Raw genomic sequence first — 23,429 nt, forward strand, 5'->3', positions numbered from 1 at the left:
GAGGAGACCCTGGGCAGCAGATTCCCGGGGAGCTAGGGCCATCTAAACTGCACAGCCACAGTCCAGTGATGGCCCAGGAAGCTTTAAAGGCTGTTGCAGTCAGGAGCAGGCAGAGAAGAGACAGAAGATGGAGCTGTTCGGGGTTTTTTTCCTGGGGTCTATCTGGCTCTGGGCTGGCATTTTTCATCCCTCTGTACCACTGCTTTGCACTCATCTGTGCCTGTGCTGTCCCAGCAGCCGGTGACATTGAAGTCATAGAATCACAGAATGGTGGGGGTTGGACGGGAGCTCTAGAGCTCATCCAGCCCAACTCCCTGTTAAAGCAGGTTCCCCTCAATCATGGGGCACAGGAACATGCCCAGGTGGGTTTGGAAACCCCCAGAGAAGTAGACTCCATACCCTCCCTGGGCAGCCTGTGCCAGGGCTCCCTCACCCTTACAGTAAAGTCGCTTTTTCTTGTGTTTAAGTAGAACTTTTTGTGTTCCAGCTTATGTCCATTACCCCTTGTCCTATTGCTGGACATGAGTGTCACCTCATCCTCCCGACCCCACCCTTTTGGTATTTATAAAGTGTTAATGAGATCCTCCCTCAGTCTTCTCCAGGCTGAACAGCCTCAGGTCCCACAGCCTTTCCTCATAAGGAAGATGCTCCAGTCCCTTGATTATATTGGTGGCCTTGCACTGGACTCTCTCTAGAAGTTCTCTTCCCTTGATCATATTGGTGGCCTTGCACTGGACTCTCTCTAGAAGTTCTCTGTCCCTCTTGAGCTGGGGAGCCGAGAACTGGACACACAGGACTCCAGATGAAGCCTCCCCAGGGCAGAGAGTGAGAAGAACCTCCCTCAACCTGCTGCCCACTACTCTTCTTAATATACCCCAGAATACCATTGGCCTTCTTGGCCACGAGGGCAAGTTCCCCTTTATTGCCATGGGGTCTGCCCTTGAACGATCCCCCCATGCTATTTGGCACTGGTCCCAACCTCGTGAGAAGCACAAGGATTTACCAAGGCATTTATTTCCAGCATGATGAGGGTAGATGAGTGGTACAGGGGCCGGGCTGGTGCCAGGGGTGATGCTCAGGCAGGCAAACAAGCAGGGAACTGGGGATGCTAGGGGCTTGTACCCCCCCGGAGTCTCAGAAGCAGGAAGATGGTGCTCAAGGGCTGGATATTGTAGTGTGCCAGCATGTGGCAGTCTTCCAGCTCCTTGGAGCAATATGTCAGGCGTTGCTGGTCGGCGGGAATGCGCAGCTCCTTCTGGACCTGCTCCTTCAGCTGCCTGACAGTGTGGGTGGGCTTCACTGTGTAGGTGGTGGTCCGATTCTTCTCGTCCTTCACAAAGATCTCCATCACCTTGGGCTCAGTCTGCAGCAGCACCAGTGTGGTGTTGTAGAAGATGCCGTGGGTGGCCAGGGTCTCACTGTCCTGCAGGACGGTGTCTGTCTTCTGCAGCGCCAGGCGCTGGTTGTACCAGGGGATTTCCCACTCCTTCTGGATCTTCTCCTTCAGCTTCCTGACAGTGGTGCTTGGGCTGACAGTCATGCTCAGGCTGGTGCCCACCAGCTGCTTCACCTCAATTGTCACAGAGCGGGCTGGCTGCGGGGACAGGAGAGCAGGTGGGCAAAGCTGGCAGGGGCAGGGGCCCATTATGCCCGCAGGTGCAGGCAGCCTTACCTGCACATTCCAGGCCTCGACAGTTCTGACACAGGGCAGTGAAAGGTGTTTGGTAGCTTCCTGTGCCACCAGGTTCCATTCCTTGCCTTGGCCCAGGATCCCTGTGGGGTCAGCGGGGTCCAGGATGACAGGGCTGCAAACATAGAGAGCAGACACTGCCATCAGCCCTGGGCAGCACCGTGAGGCGGGTGGCACAGGTCCCACTGGGCACAGTTCTCACCAGGTATTGCCCAGCAGCATCCTGACATGGGCACCAATCCGGCTGTGCTGCAGTGAGTAGTATGTTTCCCAGTAGACGCAGATCTCCTGGTGCTGGCGCAGCAGCTCCAGCACTGTGCGGAATCCCGCAGCTGTATCGAATTGGTGAGAGGAGCCCGTGCCCTCCTCCCAGGCATAGATGGTCAGCAGCTCCAGGGCATACTTGGGGGGCAGGCTTGCATTGGGGTACATTGGCTTCAAGGACTGGGGAGAAGATGGGGATGGGGGTGAGAGCGGGATGGGGTGGGTGCCCTGTGGGTGCCAGAGAAGTCAAGCAGCCCCTTACCTCCTTGTACCAATACTTGACCAGGCGCAGCAGGTTCTTCAGCTTGGCAGGGTGACGCTTCACAAACTTCTTCTGCAGCTCAGTGAAGCAGGGGGAGAACTCCCCAGGACTAGTGCTGACATCCAGGAGCTTCACATACACCTCGTCATCTGGTGGGGCATCCTCCTTCACCTGCCCTGCAGGGTGAGAAGGAGGGTGAGGGATGTCCTGGCACTGCTGCCACAAGCCTGATGCCATGCCAGCCTGCAGCCCTTACCCAAGGCATCGTAGGCAGGCAGGATGTCCACATCGATGGACTCTTTGGACTCCCTGGAGAACAGAGTGAGGCTGAGGGAGCGTGATGTATTCTTGGGCCCCTTGTACCGGGGCTCGGTGATGTTCACAGTGAAACTGAGGCTTTCCTTGCAGGCATGCAGCCTTTGCTTGATTAAATCCAGGATATGATCTCTGTCCTGGTTCTGCTGCTGGTAGCTGGAGAAGCAGCTGAGGAAGAGCACCACATCAGCGTCAGAGTTGTTCTGCAGGGCTGTGCCCTTGCCCGCCGAGCCACCCTGCAAAGAGATACCCTGCCTGCTCAGCACCACTGCCCCTCGGTGTGGAGATTGCCTGCCTGCCACCATTCCTAGAGCTGCCAGGGGAAACTGAGGCAGCGGGGAACCTGGAGCAAAGGGAAAGGTGGTAGCAGGGCTACTGGCTGGCCCCCGAGCCAGCCAGTGCTCACCTTGACAGTCTTGTGGACATGGATGTTTTTCCCAAAGCAGTCCCTCTTCAGGAACTCACAGATCTGCTTCACCGTCTGCTTCACCTGCCTGCAGAAGTCTGAGCTGGGCTGCAGGTTCCGCATGATCCAATCATCCAGGTTTTTGTCAGTCACCTCAGTCAGCTTGTTCTTGGCTGGCAGCAGCCCCCATGCATCCATCCTGACCGGTGCGCTCGCTCGCTCCCTCCGCTCGCTCCTGCCTGCAGCTCCCCCCACGCAGCAGCTTTTAAACCTTGCCGGGCCGCCGCCCCGGTGGCGTCACTGCTGGGAAATTAAGGTGGCCCCGGCACTCAGGCATCGCTTTCCCCCAGTCCCCGGGCCCGGCTCCCCTGGCCCCTGCCCATGGGGTCCCCCGGGTGTCCACGGTGCCGCCGCCGCGGGGGCTGGAGGGGGTAGGAGGGACTGCGAAGGAGTTGGAATGCTGCAGGATCTCGTAGCCTGGCGTGACCCAGGGTCTGCCCTGGGTGCCCAGCTGTCCAGGATCAGAGTCCCACCACGGGGACCCTGTGCCAGACCCTGCCCGAGGGCCGGGGGGAGGGATGGTCCGCGTGCATCAGCGCCTGCCTGTGCCCAGGTCGGGGGCTCACGGGACTGGGCTGGGGCACAGACAGTGCTGGGACATGGCTAGTTGCATGGTGACACCACAAGCAGTGGGACATGGGTGGTGCCAGCATCACCAGAGGCCCTGGTATCATTATGGGCAATGAGCTGCAGTCTGTGCCGGTGCCACCGGGAGTCCCGGTGTCACCCCAGGCAATAGGACATGGACAATGCCAGTGCCACTGAGAATCTAGTGCCAGCATCCCTGGTGCCCCCACGGCCAGCGGGATGCGGCCGATGCCAGCTCCCCCGGAGCCCCCGGATCCGTCCCGGGGCAGGAGGCGGCTGGCGGCACGGGGGGCAGGACGGTGCTGCCCGCGCTGCCTTAAGCGCCGGCTGCGCGGAGCCGGGAAACGGGAGTTTCTGTTTCTGACGCGGTTTCGATTTCGGTCCGCTTCGGCTGGAAACGAAAGTGACCAGGCTCTGCCGCCCTGTCCCCCCTCCGCTCCCAGGCGGGCAGTCCCTCTCGCCTGCGCGGAGTCAGTCCGGGAAGAGACAAAAAAGAAACTCGGGTCAGGGACGGGAGGATGGGCAGGGAGGGGCTGGAAGCAGGAGGATGCGCAGGTAAGAAGATGGAGAAGCGGCAGGGTGCCAGGGCAGGGGCAGCAGATGAGCAGGGAGAGCAGGCAGGAAGGGGCAGGGATGGGGCAAGGGGAGAGATTGGGAGGGGGAGTAGTAGAGAGGAACAAGAGACTGGCACGGGGAAAGCAGCAGGACAGGGACAGGGGTAGGGGCAGGGACAGAGAGACAGGACAGGGAGAAGGACAGAAGCAGAGATAGAGGTGGAAGCCAGGGCAGGGATGTGGGCAGGAGCAGGGATGAGTATGCCCTTAGTGCCCAGTGACAACAGGCAGGGTCCGAGGCAGGAATTACAGACAGGGGAAGGGGTATCAGCAGGGATGTGGGCTGGGACAGGGTAGAAAGGGATACGGAAAGGGGCAGAGGCAGGAGCAGAGGCAGGGACAGGGTTATGGGCAGCAACGGGTGCAGAAATGGGGACAGGAGCAGGTATTTGAGCAGGAACGGGGCAGGGGTACAGGCAGAGACAGTGACAAGGACAGGCACAGAGGCACAGGCAGCCGTAGGAATGGGGGACAGAAGTAGGGATATGCAGACTGGGGCAGGGACAGGTAGAGGAATGGGGCAGGGATATGGGCAGAGACAGGGACAGAGGGACAGGTGGGAGAAGGGGAAGGACAAAGCCAGCAGCAGGGACAGAGGTATGGGCTGTGGGCAGGAACAAATGTCAAGAGCATTTCACACCTGGCCCGTGCAGCCCAAGGAGTGAGGCCAGGACATCAAGATGAGACTGACAAGGACTATTCTTCATTTGCACCCATGGAGTGTCCCAGACAAACTGGGGCCCCTCAAATGTGGTTTCACATGTGGCTGTCACACACTTCAAGCGCTGGGGTACAGCACGGTTTGACCAATCCCAACTTACTCCTCTGCCCCACACCTGTTTTACAAAGCCAGAGCAATTCTCTGGCGTAATCGTCCTTCTTTCTTCTTCCAGGCATCCCTGGAGCTGGTCTCACTACAGATAGTCCTCTGTGAGGCCAGATAAGGAGAGGAGCTCAGGGAGGGGCTGAGGTTCTGGCCTTATCTCGAGAGTTCAAGGGTAGCCTTCACCCTTTATAGCAGGGCTGTTCTCCTCCTCCTCAAAACGAGCTGAGCTCCTGCAGCCATGCCTACCGAACCCTGTCTGGGCGATGTGCACGCAATCCAGCGGTGTGTGTCCGGGGCAGGCTCCTACAGCTCCGCACTTTAACTGGGCGCCGTTCGGAAGGGGACTCTCCCTTCATGCCAGTACAGTTCCCAGGACTCCTCCGTGTCCCTTCTCAACACCGACCTCTGGCCACCACTTCTCCGAGCCAAGCAATCGTTAGGGAATGACTCTCCGGACGAGAGGCAGGAGGAGACGGGGGCGGGGACGGGGCCGGGGCGGGGGATGGGGCCGGGGCCACGCCGGCGGTGGGACTCAGGCCGGGGCTGCGGCCACGTGCACGCGCACTACACGCGCCAGCCGGACTCCGGAGCCCGCGGCGCGCGGGGCGGCGCGTGCGCACACGGGCGCGCGCTCCCAGGGGGCCGCGCGCCGGGGCGGGGGCGGGGGCGGGGCCTCGCGCCGGGGGGAGGGGCGCGGGGCCGCGCGCGCTGGCCATGCCGCGCTCCCGCCGCGCCGCGCGCCGTGAGTCGGGGTCCGGGCGCGGGACGGGGCGGGGAGGCGGCGGACCGGGGAGGGGAGCGGCGGGCGGCGGGGCAGGAGGGCCCGGGAGGTGCTGTGCCGCGGCGGGGCTGCGGGGGAACGGCGGGCTGGGCCGCGGCGGGCCGCCGTGCCCTGCCCGGTCCTGCCCCGTCCTCCCGGCGGCGCGGCCCCGGGGGTCCGCACGGGCCCCCCGTCATGGCCCACACCGGCCCGGGGCCGGGCTGACGAGGACCTGTCCCCGACCCCCGTCCCCTCCCCCCGCAGGTGGCCTCCGCAGCGGCCGGGCGTGCTCGCCCGCCAGCGAGGAGGAGGAGGCCGGCAGCGAGGTGCTGAGCCACTGCAGCAGCGCCAGCGAGGGGGCCAGCCCCGCCGAGGAGGCCGCAGGTGAGCCCCGGGGCTGCCCTGCTGCCCCTTTGGGGTGTCTGTCGCTGCCCCCCCCCCTTCGCGCCCGGGCACCTCCGTGACGCGCGTACTGCCCCGGCAGGGAACGAGGCGGTGGGTGAGCAAGGCCAGGAGGAGGAGGTAGAGGACAGGTTGAAGGAGCACATGGACAACCTCCTGGACAAGAGGTGAGGAGCGGCTGTCAGCCGCCCCGGGCACGCGTGGCACGCTGCCCGTCCCTGCCGATGCTGCCAGCCAAGGGAAGGCAATGTGCCCCGTCCCGGGCCACTCCACCTTGTGACTCCTTACGGTCTCTGGCAGCGCCAAGACACGGCAGGCAGCACTGCAGAGCCTGCGCCTGGCCTTCTCCTCCAAAACCCTCTCCGAGTTCCTGCTGGAGCGTCGCCTCACGCTCACCGACTCCCTGGAAAAGTGTCTCAAGAAAGGTCTGGGCACAGGCAGGCGCCAGGGTTGGGGGTAGCAGGGCTGGTGACTGGTGTCTGAGGTAGGTCTCTCATGCTGCCTGCAGGTAAAGGGGAGGAACAGGCATTGGCAGGCACTGTCCTCACCCTCCTCTGCCTCCAGATGGGCTCTGGCTGGGAGGGGGAAGAGATCTTCCGTAGCCTGAAGCCGCTGCTCACCAACATCCTGACAGACAGCACAGCCAGCCCTGGTGCCCGGCAAAGCGTAAGGCTCAGACCCTTTCCTCCTGGGTACCGGGGGCACCTTGGATGGGGAGAGCCTAGGCGATGCCTTTGGGTGTCCCTGTGGTCACAGGAGGATGGCCGGATTGGGTGCTGTGGGGAGCAGTGGGGTAAAGCAGAGGCTTCCCAACCCTGCTTCCACTGTCCCACTGCCTCCTCTGACTGCCTTTTCCCCACGTCTCTTGCCAGTGTGCCACAGCCCTGGGCATGTGTTGCTACATTGCTGCTGCTGACCTCGAGGTAACTGTGCCTGGGTGTTGTCTGGGTGCACCCTGGGGACTGCCATGGCACCTACCCTCAGCCCACAGTGCCAGGACAGCTTGTGGCTGAGCCAGGGAAGGGGCATGGGGACATCGGTGACTGTCCAGTCCCCTTCCCTGGGCAGCCTGGAGCTGAGCTGGGGGGGAAGCCCACCTCAAAGAGATGAGTAGTCTTGGTGCTTCTGGGCAGGGTGGGTCCCCAGTGCACCTCTTCCTGGCAGCTGTGGTCTGACCCGCGAGTTTCCCCCCTCCAGGACCTGATATTATGCATGTCTTGTCTGGAGGGTATCTTCAGCCCACCCAGTGCAGGCGAGGGGGGCTCAGCACTCATCCAGCACGGCCCTCTGCACTGCAGTGCGCTCCAGTCGTGGTCCCTGCTCCTCACCATCTGTCCCCCCTCCCACATCAAGAGCATCTTGGATGAGTGAGTGTGGTGTGGGGCAGCGGAGGGGGGAGCCCCTGAGGGCACCCTGCCCCCCTGACGCCCTCCTGCCTCTGCTGCAGTGGCTGGCTGAAGCTGCCCCCGCTGCTGTCCAGCAACTTTGTCACCCTGCGCATCCTGGCCGGGGAAACCATCGCGCTGGTCTTTGAACTGGCCCAGGACCTGGAGGTACAGTGGAGGGCTGGAGCAGAGGGGCGGGGAGCTGCTGGCACTAGACCCTGACTGTGGCCTGGCTGAGCTGGCACTGAGGGCGTCAAGATGCACAAGGCTGGTGTCACCAGCAGCAACTCCCAGCCTTGTCCTGGCAATGGCAGTGGTGGGCAGCACCTGAGCCACATCCCCTCCAAACCCCCTGCATTTTTGGGGCAGGAGGACTTGTGCCACCAAGATACAGAGTTCCTGCGTGCCCAGCTCAAGGTCCTGGCTACTGAGAGCAACAAGTACCGAGCCAAGACGGACCGTCGGAAGCAGCGCTCCATCTTCCGGGACATCCTGCGCTTCATCGAGGTACTGGAGGCCGGAGATGCCCTTGGTGCTGCCCTGCTCATGCTCCTGGATGTGCGGCTGCTGCCCAGCTGTCAGCTCTGCTGAGAGCCGGGGCACACGTGGGGCTGGCACCCAGGTTATTACTGATTTCTGATGCCCCTCTCTCTGCTCAGAGCGGTGAGTACCAGGAGGAGACCATCCGATTTGGCCTGGAGTGCATGTTCCTGGACAGCTGGGCACGCCAGCGGACATACCAAGCCTTTAAAGAGGTGCTGGGCTCCGGCATCCGACACCACCTCCAGGTAGGGCCCAGGCAGGGATGCCAGAGGGACGCTGGGCCGGTGCCGGTAATTGCTGACAGTCCCCTGCTTCTGCAGAACAATGAGCTGCTTCGGGAGATCTTTGGCCTTGGGCCCCCGTTGGTGCTGGATGCGGCCGCTCTGAAAGCCAGCAAGGTCTCCCGCTTTGAGAAGGTGGGTGCCAGCACCCGGCTTTGGCCCCTCGTGCCCCGCCGTGGGCTCCAGCCTGCCAAGTGCCTGCGACTGGAGCCTGGCGGGTACCCGTGTGGGGGGGAGCAGAGGGGCACTCCCTAACCCATCTATCTCCTCACTCCCCTCCAGCACCTCTACAACTCAGCTGCCTTCAAAGCCCGCACGAAAGCGCGGAGCCGGGTACGGGACAAGCGTGCGGACGTGCTGTGACGGGCAGCGGGGCAGAGCCCCAGCCCAGCTGGACTGCAGACCCAGCACTGTGAGGGGCAGGTGCCCCCAGCCCTTGGGCTTTTATTCCTGTACAGCAGAGTATTTAATGCCTGGAGCTGCCCCACTGGGGGCTGCCCCCTCTTTTATTTTTTTAATCAAAACAAAGGCTAAAAGAAGAGCTGGGGGGAGGGGGAGAGGTGGGGGGAGTGTGCTGCTGTGTGCCCGCTCTGCGGCTGGGGCTCCACGGGGCACAGTGGGAGGGGTCTCACAGGGCTCCTGTCCCCCTTCCCCAGGCCCATGGGGGCACCGGAGTGGCCTGGAGCAGGGGTGGGAAGGCAGAGCCCTGTGAGGCAGCCAGCCCTGCTCTGCGCAGGAGCGCTGCCCCAGCTGCCCACCGCCACACTGCCCCTGCCTCTGCAGCGCCTGGCACCCAGGGGTGGCAGAAGGTGGGACAGGCTCTGCCCAGCCCTGCTGACTGCCCATTCGGAGCCCTTTTCCAGCCAAATGCTTTATACGAAATAGTCCTCTTGTGGGAAATTAATTAAAGGGGGGTGGCACAGCAGGCAAGTGCCGGTGCTGCCTGCAGAGCCTTGGGGGCTGCTGCCTGGGCAGGCACGGGGCTGTGCCAGCTGGGCGTGCCTGTAACCTCGGGAATGTATCTATGGTGGTGATTTTATAAGACTTTGGTTACTGGAGGTAAATAAAAGGCTTAAGTGGAGGGTGCCTTCTGCCTCATTAAAAGGAAGGGCTGTCGCTGGGGTGGGTGCTGCTCCTTGCAGCCCTGTCCCTTTCTCTCACAGCCCGGGATGGGGGCCAGGCTCACCCCCCACGCCCCGTGGGGCCATGCTGCCCGGGCTGAGGGGCAGGTAGGGCTGCCCACTTCCCCCTCCCACCCTCTGATGCCCCTTCCCGTGCTGGCCTGGTGCCCGTGATGGGGACGGGAGCAGCTCAGCGGTGCCCACCGTGCTCGGCGCTGGTGTTGAGGCGAGCCCAGAGCTGCCCGCTGGTTGCCCGCAGCTGGTGCACGGCGTTCTCCTGGCTCTCCAGCCACTGGGCCAGCGTCCTCACCGACTGGCTCTGCAGGACTGTGGGGACAGGACACATTGGGGATCGGCTCCTGCAGCCCCCTGCCCCCCGCCCTGCCCAGTGCCACGTACCACTCAGGTAGATGGCCAGCGTGGCCAGGACCAGGCTGGCCAGCGCCATGAGCCCCAGCAGGGCCAGGATCAGAGGGTGGCCGAGGCTGAGGCAGGGGCAGGGGCTGGCGGCGGGCACAGGGCGCAGGGTGGGCAGGAGCGGCGGGCGGCCGGGGGGCACGGGGCGAGGCGGGGGCCGGTGCAGGCTGCTGTGGGGAGTGGGGCCGTTGCCTGCAGATGGGGAAGAGAAGAGGTGAGAGCCCAAGCACTGGCATGGCTGGGGCTGGCACAGCTCCCCCTCACGCCACTCTCACCCTCGACACCCTTCTGCCCGGCCGAGGCCCAGTGCAGGTCGCTGATGGACTCCACGGGCCGCAGGCTGATGGCTCCGGGCTCGCTGCCGTCGGGGTCCCCGGGCTCTGCTGGCACCACACTCTCCGCCCTTCCCATGCTCTCTGCTGGGAGAGGGGGCAGAAGGTGAGCCTGGGCGCTGCCCGCAGCCCCTGGCACCCCTGCGGGGACCAGAGCCCTCCCAGAGGTGACCTCGGCTTTAACCCAGGGCTGTGACAGGCGGGTGGCCGACACCGGGGTGGCCTTGGCACGGCCCCATGGCCACGTGGGCGAGTGCTGGCTGTGCCCCCCCAGACCCTGCGCTGTCATCGGAGCAGTTAGCGGGCGGCTGGTGGCCACAGTCCCAGAGCCTGTTAGTGGGGCTGGAATGTGCCACCCTCGCAAGACGGGTAGCCCGGGCACCTCAGGGCTGACTGGGGCTGCCCTGGGCCGGGGCATGGCTGGGCTTGCAGTGGGCACCATGCACAGGCACTGCCATGGGGGGCACAGCCAGAGATCTGGGGGCTGTGCCGTACCAGGCGGTCATAGTGCCCACTCTCCATGGCAGTGAGGGGCTTTCTGGAAGCAGGCATGGCTCCAGCATTGTCTCAGGAAGCAGCTGCACCCAGGGCAGAGGGAAAGGATCATTTTTCTCTGGGTGTTTGTGGGTTTTTGAACAGCGGGCAGGGCCCAGGCACTGGGCAGGGCAGGGTGGCACCATGCCCGCTCCCAGTCCTTCCCTGGGGCCGGCAGCATGTCACAGGGCAGTTGCTGCTGCAGGCACTGCGTGCTACCAATGGGAATGGCAGCCGGTGGGGATGGCGGGGGGGGGGGGGGCGGTCTCAGCTGGTGCCCAGGGAACCCCCCAGACCCTCCTCTGGGCCCTGCATTTGGCTGAGGGGTGGCCTGTGGATACTCCCATCACCTCTGCAGCCCCTCTCTCCCAGGTCAGGGGGCACAGCACATCATGTGGCTATGGGGTGGGGAGGCCTGTGCCAGCCAGCTGTCTGCCCCCTCCCTAAACCCTGCTGCCCTGTGCTTGCAGCCCCCCACAACCCCCTTCTTCCTCAGGCAGACATCTCTGCCTGCAGCCCCCACGGCAGAGACCAGTGTTTGCCTGCTGTCTCCATCCCAGTGCCATGACCCCACACCGCCCGGTATCTCCCAGGGTGCCAAGGCCCCTGCCAGCCCCCAGCCCACTCCCGCAGCCTACCTTCTCCAGCCTCCCTGGGCATGGCTGGCCGTGCCCTGTGCTGGGCAGTGGGCAGCGAGGCGGTGCGGGGCTCCTGGGCACTGGGCTCCCCGGGCGCCAACTGCGCCGCTTAAAATAGGACAGTGAGAAACACAGTTGGGGGGGATAAAAATAGCCGTGGGATGGGGGCCTGGCAGCAGGCAGCACAGTGCCAGCGTGGCAAAGGGAGAGCGGCCTGTGGCAGTGCCCTGTGTCCCCTTCACAGGGCACAGGGGCTGCCAGTTCACTGTGGGATCAGAGCAGAGCCCATGGAGGGAAACCGAGGCAGCAGTGAGCCCTTCCAGAGCCAAACTGGTGCCTCTGCCGCCTCTCAGCAGTGATGGCAATTGCGCCCAGCCTGGGAGGCACCAGGGAGCCCATCCCCATCCCCAGCTTTGCCCACAAGGACCACGCTGTCTGTGCCAGGATTTATTTAAGTTAACGAGCTCTCGGGAAGTGCCAGGCAGCAGCACTGCTGGGGCAGGGGACCGTGCTGCCCACCAGCCCTGGTCACCAGCCCCACGTGCCCTGTGGCAGGCAGGTGTCGGAGGGTGGGAGGTCGTTTTGTCCATAGAGGCTGTGGGTGGGTGCCAGGCAGGAGGTGGCAGGGCTGGGCTGGACCCGCCGGGCACAGTCCTCGCCGGCCCAGCCGCGGTAGCAGTGGCAGCGGAAAGAGGCCTTTGGGCCAGTGCCGGGGCCAAGGTGCAGGAGGCTACCCAGGTCATGGGGCTGGCGCCGCACACAGCGCCCGTGCCCGTGGCACTGCCCGTAGCTGCACTCCCGGGCTGCTGCCGTCACGTTGGCCACGTAGGGACCCAGGGTGGTCACGAGGTAGTGGCGTAGGCTGGCACAGCTCTCCTGGGAGGAGAGCACCGGTGAGAACCTGCCCTGGCACCGAGGCCCCCCCTGGCTATCCCTCCCCAGCGGGCACAGGCGCTGTGGCTGCCCCATCCGCACCATGCCCACGTGCCCAGGAGCCGCACTCACAGCTGAGCGGGAGTACGACATATCTCCCCAGAGCACCAGCCCTGCCGCCCCCAGTGCCGCGCTCTCCCCGATGGTGTGCACTAGGTCAGCCTGTCGAGACAGAGACGTGACTGGGCTGGGGGGCCCCGGCCCCAGCCCCATCCCAAGCCCCGTCCCCACGGCACTTACCGGCTCCAGGAAGCGGGGTGAGCGGCGGAAGGACAGGCGGGAGTAGGCGACCACGGGCAGGAGGCTGCGGGCCCCGAAGGCGGCCACGCGCAGAGCCTCCCGCAGCCGGTGGTGCACGTAGCGGCGGCGCAGGGCCGGCGGCAGCGCCGGGGGCAGGTAGATGCTGGGGTACAGAGCGGCCGAGGAGGCCCAGAGCCAGCCCAGGCGGTCATTGCGCCGCACCTCCGCCGGCCGGCACTGCCCGGTGTAGTTGGCCTCTTTGGCCCAGTTGCTGTTGAAGCAGTCGGGGAAGCGGTAGAAGCCCCAGAGCCCCGCGGGGCGCAGGCCGCGGCCCAGCAGCAGCGTCTCCTCCATCAGAGCCTGCGCTGCCCGCTCAAACTCCCGCTGCGCCAGGCGGAGCCGCCGCCGCGCCGGCAGCAGCCCGTGCCGGGCCCGCACCCACTGCTCCGAGGCCGCTCGGTACACCCGCTTGGCCCCCCAGTTTCGGGCCCAGAGGGGCCTCCACTCCTCCCAGTCCAGCACGGCCAGCCCGCGGAAAGCGGGGCGCAGGAGGTGCCGGATGTCCTGGGCCGCCCTGGCGAGGTGGGCGCCGAGGGGCACCCGCTGGGGGATGCCACCGTTGCGGGGCACGCCGTGCTGTGACAGGTAGGGGTACAGCCCGAACTTGTTCTTGTAGAAGATGGTGACGTTCTGGCCGGTGAAGCGGCCGTCCCGGTTCTCCACGATGCCGTAGTCGCCGAGGGGCAGCCCCACGCCAAAGCGGCGCTGGCAGCGGCCGGCGGGCACGTTCCACACCACGGCGAAAGGCTGGCCACCTGCCAAAGGCTCCGGGGCTGGGCTCTCCCCGCCAGCGGTGCCCAGCGCCAGGCAGACCCACAGCGCCAGCACCATCCTGTGCCACGGCCTGCCTGCGGGGAAAGGAGAGCAGCGGGGCTGAGGCGGCAGGGAGCAGCAGGCAGCACGGCCACACTGGCACCACCATGGGCTAGGACTGGCCACAGGCAGCTACACGTGCTGCCTGCCCCCAAATCACACGGGACTCAGCAAACTTGGGAGGCTCTCCCACTCCTAGCTACTGTGCCACAGTGCCCAGAGCCCCCCGCAGCAGCATGGCTGTGCCAGAGCTCTAGTGTGGCACTGCAAGCTGCCAGGCCTGGGGCCTCAGTGTCCCCGCTGGCTCCCTGTCCTGCCTACAGCTGGGACACCGTGATCCCCTCTCCCCCATTTCACAGCCCACTTCTGCTGAGGGTCTGAGCCTCCAGAGAGGTGTAATGGAGCCTGAGGGGCAGCTCGGTCCCTTCCAGCCCTGGCAGGGCCAGAGGGGGCTGGGTGCCCCTGGCCAGTGTCAGTCGGGACAAGGGGATTAGGCAGGGGATGGGCCTGGGGGCCGCGTGACGCAGCGAGGATGGTGCTAATCCCCCGGCACCAGGCCCAGACGCTCTCCCTGACCTTCCTGCTCCTGTTCCCATGCCTCTGGCCTCGCTACCCTGCTTGAGCCCTGCAGCCCCCCTGCCTGCCCTCCTCTCCCTGCTGCCCCTCCAGCCATCTGCCTCAGTTTCCCCAGGCTGCTCACTGGGAAGTGGCAGCCCCACTGGCAGCCATGGCATGCTCTCAGCTCCAGCTGCCACACAGCAAGTCCCCTGGATGCAGGAGACGCCGGTGGGACTGGGCAGCGCTCCCAGGACCAGCCCCAACCCCAGAGCCTGGGCTGGGCTTGGCTCCCTACCACACTGGTGGTCCTAGGGGCCAGGAAAAGCTGAGGTGGCATGCCCAGGCAGGACGTGGGGGCCATCTGTCCCTGATAATGGGGCCAGGGCAAAGCAGGGAGGCCGGGGTAGCCAATGCCAGCCCTGAAGAACAGCAGTCAGGGGGGCAGCGCTGGGGCAGGCAGCCCCTGCCTGCCCCACTTTTAATCAGCAGCTTGGGGCCCTGGCCCCAGTCCCTCAGATGTCCTTCTTCATCCAGAAGATGGGCAGCCCTTTGGCATCTCGGTGCGGGGTCTCCAGGAGGCTCTGCCCGCTGCTCTCGGCCAGGACACCCCTCGCCCAGACCACGGTTGGCAGTGGGGGCGGTGGGGGGGCGGCGGGGGGCGGGAGGGGAGGCGAGGGGGCCACGGGGGCCTTTGGCTTGGTGCTGGTGGCAGCGGCGGTGCCAGGAGAGGCAGAGAAGAGCCGCAGCACCTTGGCAGGTATGGCGGGGCTGAGGAAGGCCACGCTCTGCACCGGCTCGCCCAGTACAAAGCCCAGGTGGGCATAGAAGTGCTGCTTGTCATGGGTGGTGAGGTGCAGGCAGGCAAAGCCCCGGGCCCGGGCCCACCGCTCAGTAGCCTCCATCAGCCGGCGCCCATAGCCCTGGCCCCGCAGCGCCCGCGCCACCACCACGCTCTCCACAAAGAGGTCGCGGGGCCGGGCGGCCACACGGGACAGCCGGACATGGCCCACGAGCTGGCAGGGACCCTCCCGGGGCTCGGCAGCGCCGCGGCTCCGCAGCAGCAGCAGGCAAGTGGGGAAGGAGTCTGAGGAGCGCTGCAGCGTGTGGAGCCGTGACGCCCGGCTCTTCCCCCACTCCTCGCCCAGCAGCTCGGCACAGGCCTCCAGCAGCTCCGGCCTCTGGTGCAGGGGAACCAGGCTGAGCTCTTCTGACATGGAGCCCATTCTTCTCACTGATGGGACACCAAGCAGGCCACAGCTTAGAGGCGTTGGGGGACAGACCATGTGTGCCCTCCCACACCCAGCCCCGGCCCCAGCACCAGCACAGCTCCACAGTGGCTTTGAAGGGCTCAGCGGCGGGTCCGAGGTCAACTGTCAGCACTGTGGTGGGGAAACTCCATGTGCCCGTGCCATGAGGCCTGTGGGCAGCTCTGGCACCACTGAACTGGTACAGGGCAGCTGGCACAGGGCAGCTGGGCACCTGCCTGAGCCCAGCCAGCTCATTACACACCATGTGCCCGGTGCATAAGAGGGCTGCAGCACTATGGGACTGAGCTGACCTCAGCCCTGGCACAGGAGCTCTAGGGGGAGCCTTGGCAATCTCTGAGGGGTCAGGAACTCCTTGCCACAACCCGTATGTGATGGAGGCCCCTCTCCCAGCCTGGTAACCGTTCGCCTTGCGAAGGAGAAACCACAGGCAGAGGGCAGGAGGAACTGCCACACTGGCTTATCCACTGGGGTTGAGCAAACTGCCAGCTTCCCACTCTGCCTTGCCCTCCTGTGCCTTCAGAGTGCCTCCCAAAGTCACCCACTCAGCTCAAAGACCAGCAGCTGAGCCTGCACTCCCCCTTTCAGAGTCCAGGCAGCACCCTAACGCCCCATCAGCACCGCTGGCAAGCAATGCTATTCCTTCCGTCTCCCGAGGAAACCCATGCCAGGACTCTCTCAGCACTCCTCTGCCCCTCAAGGGCTCCATGTGTTGGGGGAAGCCCCCCTCACACCTGTCCTCCCTTTGCCTCTGCCTGTGGTGCTCTGCCAAGCTTCACCCACCCCAGCGCCTGATTCCCCACAACGCCAGTCCTTGCCCAGGGCCACAGGGCTGCTCAGCCTGCCTGCACTCAGCCTGGCTGCACACAGCCTGCCTGCCCACCTTCCCGCTGCCCTGGGCTCGCTGCCCGCGCTCCCCTCGCTGCCCCTGCTCGCACTCACCCTGCTGCTGCCGCTGGCCGCCGTGCCCCGGGTGCCTGTGCGGCAGCGTGGCAGGAAGCTGCGCGGGCTCGTGGCCAACCGCAGCGCCTGGTTCTGCTTCCCCGGGGTGTGACACCTCTGGCCCCCTCGCCCCCAGCGCCCCCGCACAGGGCACCCGACCCTGCCCGCAGCGCCCATGCACCAAACCACCCTGCACCCACACACGGCACTGCCCGGCTCAGCACCGCCCGCACCGCACCGCACCGCTGACCCATCGCTGACCTCTCATCGACCCCTCATCAACCCATCATTCACCCTTCACCGACCCCTCGCTGACCCGCCCCGGCCCCGTGTGCCGCTCCCAGCCCGGCCCTGCCCGCCCGGCCCTGCCCGCCCGTACCGTTCCGCCGCCGCCGCCACACACCGCCGTCCGCAGCGCGGCGCCCCCTGGCGCCCGGAGGCCGCCTCATCGCTGCCCTCCGACCCGAGCCTCCCCGAGCGGAGCCGAGCGGTCCCGAGCGACGAGCGCAGTCGAGCCCCCCGAGGGGAGCCGCGCCTCCCCGGGCGAGCCCGCCGACACAGCCGGCCCCAGCCCCGCTCCCCCCATGCCCACGCCGCCTCCTTCCCTGCCCCCCGCGCTCGGGACGCGCCCCCGCGTTCCGCGGGCCCTGGGGAGGGGTGCGGGGAGGTGCCCGCTCCCCGGTGGGACTGTGACGTTCCGTGGCAACCGTAACCGGGGAACGCGGTGTCCCGCGGCAGCGGTGAGGCTGAGTGCCGTGTGTCTGTGCTCACTGCTCCCTGAGCGCGGCGAGCTCGGCGTGGCGGGGAGCGTGGATCGGATCGGATCGCATCGGCCCGCAGCGTGTGTGCGCTGCGCCCCGGCCCGGAGGCGGCGGGCAAAGGGCCCTGCGGCAAGGACAGTTCCTTGGCACCGCGGAATCCAGCCCCAAGCGGGAGGAGAGGCTCAGTCCTGCCCTCCCGGGGGCTCTGCGGCAGCCTGAGGGGTCCTGGGGAGCGGGGGGTAACGTGGCACTTGGTGACACCCCGTGACAGCCAGCCCTGCCCTCCCGGTGTCTGCGGGACGGTGTGAGGAGCCCACTGAGCGCAGCCGCCTCTGCTCCTCGCCCCTTTCCTCGCTCCCTGCCTCGCGCAGGATGGCGGGGTTGGCCCCCGGAGCCCGCAGGGAGTCCCGCGAGAGAAAGGGCACAGCTGCCCCATCTCGCAGCTCTGCCCCTAAACCCCGCGGGCAGCGTAAGGCCCGGCAGGCAGGTGAGTGTGGCGGCTGCAGGCAGCGGGCTGCCCGCCCCGCACGCCCTCCCCTGCCCTGTGCCAGGCTCCCATCTCCCAGCCAGGCTGGCAGCGAGGCTCGCAGCGGCCAGGGAGCCAGCCCCATCACGCGTCCCTGGGGACAGGGACTGTCCCTGCCCGCCCGTGCCGGCGCATCCCTCACCCGGGCTCGCTGGGGCACCCTCCCCACGCTGCCCTCCAGCGACAGACCCTCACTCCTGGGGCACACAGGGGACATGAGTGTCCCAGCCTTGAGCTAGGGCTGGTGACATGCCTGGGAGGTGGGCAGAGGGTCTGAGTTTTGCCCTTTGCCTGTCCTCCAGCCCTGCCTGATGTCTGTCAGCCAGATCTGGGTTGCTCTGCCTTAGTGTTGTCCAGGGAGGAAAGGAATGCCCTGGACATCATCCAAACCTTCCTCAGGAAGACACCAAAGGTATTCGTGGCCTCTCTTACAAGGCTGTACCCATGGCCTCCAGCCAGTCTTTCTGCCCTTGACCAGAAGCTGCCAGGGGGCTGTGCTGGGCACCCCGGCCCCTTCCCCCAAGCTGTCTGTCTCCCCTGACACCGTCTGTCTGTCCTCTCCCTGGCTAGCAGCAAAAGCCTAAGAAGCTGGAGTTTTTGAACTCCCTCTGCACCCTTGGCAGTTGCAGCATCTATGAAAACTCCACTGTGTGGAACATTCTTCACTTCCACAATCCTGAGATGATAAGGGCTATTCAGGTGAGGGGATGGGCAGCCAGGCAGGAGCAGAGCCCTTGGGGCACGAGAGGGCTCGGCTGGACACGAGTTGCTGGGGCCCCAGCCTTGGAGATGCTCCAAAGGCATTTGACTGGCCCAGCTGGAGACAGAGCCTTGGACTAAACAACGCTTGCACGTCCCTTGGCCAGGCTGTGGCTCTGAGGGACATGGGCCCTTCCCACTGTGGGGCTTGGGACCACTGTGTGCCGGGTGGGGAGGGGGTTGCTGGGATGAGGGCATTCAGGCTCTGCCAGCCCTGCAGGTTCTTGCTGGGCAAAGGAGACTGCCCCATCCCAACCCACCCCACCCTGTTGTGCTCCCCAGAAGATGCTGAGGGAGGAGCCTGCTGACCACCTGAACACTCTAGTGCGGCAGCAAGTCATGCTGGCCATCTGCTCCATGAGGTACCTGCCCCAGAGCCCCAGCTTGGCCTCCCTGCTGTGGGTAATACTGATGGCATTGGTCCCAGGTGGGGGGCCATGGGGCATACCTGGTCCTGGGTCTGAGAGGGAGGCAGGCAGCAGGGCAGAGGGTGCCACAGGGTTTTCCCCCTAAAGGCAAGTGTTGGTGTCATAGTGGGCTGAGATGTCTCCCATGGAGTGGGGATCAGCTCAGGTCTTGAAACCGAGAGTCTGCCTCCTCCTTTCTGGCTCCAAAGAGCACTTCTCTGTCTCTGCAGCAGAGGGAAGCTGCTCCTGCAGAAGAACAGCCTCCTCAATGCCTGCTTCGAGAGTATCTTCCACCTGCCTCCACAGGACACCCAGGGTGCCAGAGCTTTCCTCTACTCCAAGGTACCACAGGGATCTTCCCCACCCTAAGGCCCCTTCCTGGGCACCGCAGAGCCACAGCCGTTCTCCTGGGGCTGCCCTATGTATCCCGTGTGTCCCTTGCAGACCCTGGATGCCATGGACAGCATGCTGCAGGTGCTCATCCACAGCGCCAACACCCTCAGCATCCTGGAGCTGCAGAACATCTTGAAGGTCTGGCCCTGGCACAGGGTCCCCACGGGCAGGGACCCTGGCTCGAGCGGTGCCCCTTCCAGCACCAGGGGCAAGAACGACTCAGGGAACACCCCTCCTTTTTCTCTGCCTACCCCCTCCCTGCAGCTCCTTGCCTCCTGACTGCTACCAGAGCCCCTTTTCCTGCCCCAGCCCATCCACCCACCCTTGCAGTCTTGCCCTATTGCCCAGCACCCCCTTCTAGATGAACCTGCCCATCTGACAAGGAGAGTCCAGCCCTGAGGCTTTCCCCCTCCACTTTCTCCATGGTCCAGAGCCCCCAGCAAAGGTCCCCTGGGAGGTGGTCGCCCCAGAGCCTTGGGGTCCTTGGGTGGGGGGTGGTGGGAGGTGGATTTTGGGGGGAGAATGAGCAGAAGGGAGCAGAGACAGCAGCAGCAGTGGGACGTGGCGACCTGCCTGGCTGCAGCAGGTTGCTGTGAGAGGCGAGGACACATGCCTCATCCCTGGCACGGCCCCAGAGCAAGCCTGGCTAGGCCATGCTGGGCCATGCCACCTCCTTGCCACAGCAGCAGTTTTTTTCCTCCCAGCTCCTGCTGCCCTTCACCAATTCCCATCTGCCAGTGGTGCAGGAAAGGGCCATCGCACGGATTACCAGGCTGGTCAGCTTCATCACCACCTACCCCCTACCACAGGTACTGAGCTCCCAATCTGAGCAGCTGTCACAGTGACTGATCCCTGTGCCCCTGAGCCCCAGCACCCCCTGGGTACCCAGGCAGCAGAAGGTCAGGAGCAAGGCTCTTTGCCCTGCCCCTGTCCTGTCTATGCTCTCTCCCATGGAGGAACATGTGTCCAGCAGTCCTGGGCTGTTGTTTGCCTGCTCTGGGAGCAGCTGGGGCTCTCCTTATACTTGGGCTCACCTTGTGCCCATGCTGCCATTCTTCCCTCAGATCTGCAGCTGCTTTGCACAAAGCACAGTCCTCAGATGTGAATGCTCCAAGATGCAGCGTTTTGAGTTGCTGGGGAAGCTGGTGGGGAACCTCACTCTCTTCTGCACCTGCAAGAACTGGGGGACCCGCCACGAGGCTGCAGAAGCGCTCTTTCACCTGCACGCCTTCATCCTGCAGCAGAGAAGTAAGAGAAACTGTGTTGGGCTGCATATGCCCAGGCATGGACAGCCAGAGACCACATTTCTTGGCAAGAGAAAGCCTGATCCTACCTGCCTGCCCACCTGCAGTCTGAAAAGCCATTGCCCCTTGCCCCCACTCACTAGCCCTGGACCTTGCCTGAGTATCTGCTCCTCCTCTTTCTTTGACAGAAACTTTATACACTTTCTCTGAGTAATGTGGTTTTGCTCCTCTCCAGGCAGGTGGCTCAGGCAACATGACCTAGAGCAGTTCCAGGAGGGCTGGCCAAAGTACCATGCCTGGCAGTTTTCAGAAACCAGCTCCGGCAGGGAGATGTTCCTGGTAAGAAGTGCCTTTGGTTCCTAGCCAGGGGGGTCAGGGGAGTGAAGGGACACCCTGCACAGGGGGATGACGGGGGCTCAACCTGAGTGGGGGAGTCTAAGCAATGGCCCCCAGTAGCTCAAGCTCCTGTGAGACCCCAGTGCAGCTGAGGGGCTCAGGGTGATGGTCCAGGTGACAAATGTCCCTTCTTCTACTTCATTCCACAGATGTTCTTGAAATACCTCCAGCCCTCCGACCGGATAAACATCATCCTCTTGGCCATCAAGAACTTGAGGGACTCATGCTCCTACAGGGTCTGCCTGGCTGCTGACATGGTGGACATCCTTATAACAGACACTACCTTCAATCCACAGCAGGTGAATAGCCCCTCGGTGGCACATGATGCTTCAGCACAGTTTGGGAATGCTCCTCCTCCAGCCCCGTGTCTCCCCAGCACTGAGGCCATCTCAAGCTGGCAACAGGAATGGAAACAACTGCCAGTGGGAGCTGGGGAAGTGGTTGCACTCACCCTGCTGCCATCCCCACTACCCTCCATCTCCCCTCCAGGTGATGAGTATCGTGGGGTCCATCTGCAGAAACCTGCCCTTCATCGGCGCAGTGGAAGCCCTCAACAGCTTGAACACAGCCCTGCTGGTGCTGATAGACAAATACCCCAGAGAAGGGGTGGCCAGCCTGCTGCAGTGCTCCCTGGGTCCCCACAGCATCACCACCAACATATGGAAGATGATCCTTTCCAAGCCCCAGACTGTGAAGAAGGTGCTACAGGAGCTTCTCAGCAAGCTGATGAACCAGTCGCTGCGCAAGACCTCCACCTCTGCCAACGACAGCCCGCGCATCCTCTCCCTGGCTGTGCGTTGCGGGATGAGGCCTCGCTGGCCTCTGGGGTTGCTCTCAGCTGTCTGGGATCCCTGCTCCTCTTCCCTGCCTACCCCAAGTCTTGCTCTCCTCAGAGGCAGAGGTACATCTCTGTCTGGGTGTCTTCTGCAGGCAGCCAGGGTGATTTACAAGATCCTCACAGAGTGCACCTTCCTGCAAGAGATGAAGGAGCTTTTCCCCCACTTTTTCCTGGCTCTGCTTTTCCAAGTGTCATTTACCACGGAGCTGACACTGAGGGAGGTGCATATGTTCTGGGAGAAGCAGCCACAGGATCAGCTCTCTCCCATCAGGTGCTTCATCTCTGTCCTCTCATCCCTGCCAGTCCACTGGGGCCAAGCCAGGGGTCTCGGGGAGAGCTGAGCATTTCTCCTTGTGCAGGTCTGCGGTGCAGTCCATGCAAGTGCTGCTCCACAACATGGGCTTTAAGAGACAGGTGCTGGCCATCACGGAGGAGGGTGGCTGGGACGACCTGTGCAGGACCCAGACCCACCTCATGGCAGTGCGCACCGTGGCCAGGTGAGAGCCCCTCCTCTCCATTCATTGGGGACTGGGCACTCCACGCCACACCCTTCCTTTTGGGGATGATGGCAGGGGAAGGTGCCTCATTTCTTGGAGAAAGTCCTGCAGATCTGTGAGTGGTGTCCAGACTGCTGCAGACCCCAAAGAGATGTGCCTGCCTGCCTCAGGCCTGACGGTGCCTCCTTCCCCCTGCCAGGAATATAAAGTCTTTACCAAAAGACCTGCTCTCTGCCATCTTCTGCCATCTGGTAGAGCTCCTTAGAGTGGAGGACCCCACCTGGGAGATGGTTGCCATGGTCTTCTTCATCGAGGTGAGCCTGTTGAAGCACTCCAGTTTCCCTCTCATGCTTGTCTCTGCCGTGCCCACCACTGTGGGAGACGCTGGGCTGGTACCAGCGGGGGCTCAGGCTGGTACCATGAAGGAGCAGGCAAGCAACCAGTGTGGTGTGGTGTGTTTGGCATGGGGGCTGTCTGCAATCTGGGCTTGGTCATTGCCCTGAGCTGATGGTAGCAGCCAGCACTGCACTTCGCCAGCACCTGCTGCATGTCTTTCAGATGCTGGACTGCCCTAAACTCCCTGAAGCGCTGGACTGTGCCCTGGAAATCTTCCCTATATATCTGCAGAGCCATTGCCTGGGCATGCCCAGCCTGGTGTTCAGGGCTGTCCTTGAGCTCACCAAGAGGCCTCCTGCCACGGTGAGTGGGGGACAGGCAGGACAGCAGCCCAGGGTGGCAGTGGGTGACGTGGTGGCTGGGGCTTTTCTGGGCACCGGGAGCTGTGCCAGCTGCTGCCAGCTCTCCTGGGCAGTGCCGATCACCTGCCAGCCTGCCCAAGGGGTCTGTTGGAGAAGGGGGCAGCCAGGGGGCTGGCAAGGGGCCAGTGCTCCCCATTCTCCCCCTCTGCACCCTGCTTGTCCCACAGCAATGCTAGTGAGCCCTACCTGCTGGGACTCTTGCCCTCTCCATCCGTGCTGCCCGTGGGGAGGCCGGCTGGCATTCCTGGGGGGGATTCCCAGCCCTGCCATGGCTTTACACAGAGGAGGTGGCATGTCTCACACAGGCAAAGAAAACCCTGGTCCTGCTGCCACACGTCATGGAAGAGCTGCAGGATGCCAACAGCTACATCACCACCTTGGCCCTGCCCGTGCTCAGCAACATGCTACAGCTGCTGGAGGGGCAGAGCCTCAGCCGCACCGCCCTGGCACTGGCCCAGAAGCTCCAGCCGCTCTTCAACAATGTAAGGCTGGGGCGGAGCCCCGTGGCCCCTGCCCCAGGCACCTCCCTTCGTGCCTCCCACCGTAGCCCCGTGCTCTGCAGGGGGAGGTTTGGCCCCACAGCTCTCAGCCTCCATCGCTG

General features: G+C 64.3%; 5 protein-coding genes across 13 annotated transcripts; 1 reads left to right on the forward strand and 4 right to left on the reverse strand.

Moving 5' to 3' along the window:
• Positions 1–980: 980 nt before the first annotated feature.
• LOC104550038 (2'-5'-oligoadenylate synthase 1) lies at positions 981–3,230 on the reverse strand. Of its 2 annotated transcripts, none has more exons than XM_010201763.2 (6): positions 2,938–3,230; positions 2,473–2,767; positions 2,217–2,392; positions 1,893–2,134; positions 1,673–1,805; positions 981–1,594 (listed from the first exon to the last, which is right to left on the reverse strand). In XM_010201763.2, exons 1-6 carry the CDS (start codon positions 3,133–3,135, stop codon positions 1,109–1,111), a joined length of 1,530 nt encoding a protein of 509 aa, XP_010200065.1. In that variant the 5' UTR covers positions 3,136–3,230; the 3' UTR covers positions 981–1,108. The 2 variants fall into 2 exon arrangements, with proteins under 2 accessions (XP_010200065.1, XP_061864701.1); XM_062008717.1 differs by having other exon boundaries at positions 2,473–2,782.
• A 1,972-nt stretch (positions 3,231–5,202) lies between these two features.
• IFRD2 (interferon related developmental regulator 2) lies at positions 5,203–9,477 on the forward strand. Of its 3 annotated transcripts, XM_062008720.1 has the most exons (12): positions 5,734–5,767; positions 6,050–6,169; positions 6,270–6,354; positions 6,488–6,612; positions 6,696–6,853; positions 7,060–7,110; positions 7,385–7,554; positions 7,635–7,740; positions 7,942–8,079; positions 8,232–8,360; positions 8,436–8,531; positions 8,679–9,477. In XM_062008720.1, the coding sequence occupies exons 1-12, from the start codon at positions 5,740–5,742 to the stop codon at positions 8,757–8,759; spliced, it is 1,287 nt and encodes a 428-aa protein (XP_061864704.1). In that variant the 5' UTR covers positions 5,734–5,739; the 3' UTR covers positions 8,760–9,477. The 3 variants fall into 3 exon arrangements, with proteins under 3 accessions (XP_061864703.1, XP_061864704.1, XP_061864702.1); XM_062008719.1 differs by lacking the exon at positions 5,734–5,767 and adding an exon at positions 5,203–5,487 and having other exon boundaries at positions 8,232–8,531; XM_062008718.1 differs by having other exon boundaries at positions 8,232–8,531.
• Positions 8,853–11,536, reverse strand: LSMEM2 (leucine rich single-pass membrane protein 2). The gene is made up of 4 exons (XM_062008721.1): positions 11,439–11,536; positions 10,210–10,350; positions 9,917–10,126; positions 8,853–9,844 (listed from the first exon to the last, which is right to left on the reverse strand). Exons 1-4 carry the CDS (start codon positions 11,458–11,460, stop codon positions 9,708–9,710), a joined length of 510 nt encoding a protein of 169 aa, XP_061864705.1. The 5' UTR covers positions 11,461–11,536; the 3' UTR covers positions 8,853–9,707.
• A 336-nt stretch (positions 11,537–11,872) lies between these two features.
• On the reverse strand, positions 11,873–20,193 carry HYAL3 (hyaluronidase 3). 6 transcript variants are annotated; one of them, XM_062008715.1, is made up of 4 exons: positions 20,130–20,187; positions 12,612–13,519; positions 12,444–12,533; positions 11,873–12,314 (listed from the first exon to the last, which is right to left on the reverse strand). In XM_062008715.1, exons 1-4 carry the CDS (start codon positions 20,146–20,148, stop codon positions 11,967–11,969), a joined length of 1,365 nt encoding a protein of 454 aa, XP_061864699.1. In that variant the 5' UTR covers positions 20,149–20,187; the 3' UTR covers positions 11,873–11,966. The 6 variants fall into 6 exon arrangements, with proteins under 6 accessions (XP_061864699.1, XP_061864697.1, XP_061864698.1 ...); XM_062008713.1 differs by having other exon boundaries at positions 11,873–12,533; positions 20,130–20,191; XM_062008714.1 differs by having other exon boundaries at positions 12,444–13,519; positions 20,130–20,189.
• NAA80 (N-alpha-acetyltransferase 80, NatH catalytic subunit) lies at positions 13,498–17,079 on the reverse strand. Its single transcript, XM_062008297.1, has 4 exons — positions 17,021–17,079; positions 16,713–16,896; positions 16,250–16,409; positions 13,498–15,273 (listed from the first exon to the last, which is right to left on the reverse strand). The coding sequence occupies exons 1-4, from the start codon at positions 17,077–17,079 to the stop codon at positions 14,555–14,557; spliced, it is 1,122 nt and encodes a 373-aa protein (XP_061864281.1). The 3' UTR covers positions 13,498–14,554.
• Positions 20,194–23,429: the final 3,236 nt, after the last annotated feature.

The sequence above is a fragment of the Colius striatus genome, chromosome 15 (genome assembly GCF_028858725.1).
Source record: "Colius striatus isolate bColStr4 chromosome 15, bColStr4.1.hap1, whole genome shotgun sequence".
Lineage (NCBI taxonomy): Eukaryota > Metazoa > Chordata > Aves > Coliiformes > Coliidae > Colius > Colius striatus.

Coding starts and splice junctions, on each gene's coding strand:
- NAA80 (XM_062008297.1), bottom strand. CDS start 17,079: ATGCGATCCGATCCGATCCACGCTCCCCGCCACGCCGAGCTCGCCGCG. Junction 16,897..17,020: donor CTCGCCGCGCTCAGGGAGCA/GTGAGCACAGAC, acceptor ACCCCTCCCCAG/GGCCCGCGGAACGCGGGGGC. Junction 16,410..16,712: donor CTCCGCTCGGGGAGGCTCGG/GTCGGAGGGCAG, acceptor CGCTGCGGGCAG/GGTCGGGTGCCCTGTGCGGG.
- IFRD2 (XM_062008718.1), top strand. CDS start 5,740: ATGCCGCGCTCCCGCCGCGCCGCGCGCC. Junction 6,854..7,059: donor GCCCTGGTGCCCGGCAAAGC/GTAAGGCTCAGA, acceptor GTCTCTTGCCAG/TGTGCCACAGCCCTGGGCAT. Junction 8,080..8,231: donor ACATCCTGCGCTTCATCGAG/GTACTGGAGGCC, acceptor CTCTCTGCTCAG/AGCGGTGAGTACCAGGAGGA.
- LOC104550038 (XM_062008717.1), bottom strand. CDS start 3,135: ATGGATGCATGGGGGCTGCTGCCAGCCAAGAACAAGCTGACTGAGGTG. Junction 2,393..2,472: donor GCCTGCCTACGATGCCTTGG/GTAAGGGCTGCA, acceptor CTCACCCTGCAG/GGCAGGTGAAGGAGGATGCC. Junction 1,595..1,672: donor TCGAGGCCTGGAATGTGCAG/GTAAGGCTGCCT, acceptor CTGTCCCCGCAG/CCAGCCCGCTCTGTGACAAT.
- LSMEM2 (XM_062008721.1), bottom strand. CDS start 11,460: ATGCCCAGGGAGGCTGGAGAAG. Junction 10,351..11,438: donor GCCCAGGGAGGCTGGAGAAG/GTAGGCTGCGGG, acceptor CTCTCCCAGCAG/AGAGCATGGGAAGGGCGGAG. Junction 10,127..10,209: donor CGGGCAGAAGGGTGTCGAGG/GTGAGAGTGGCG, acceptor CCCCATCTGCAG/GCAACGGCCCCACTCCCCAC.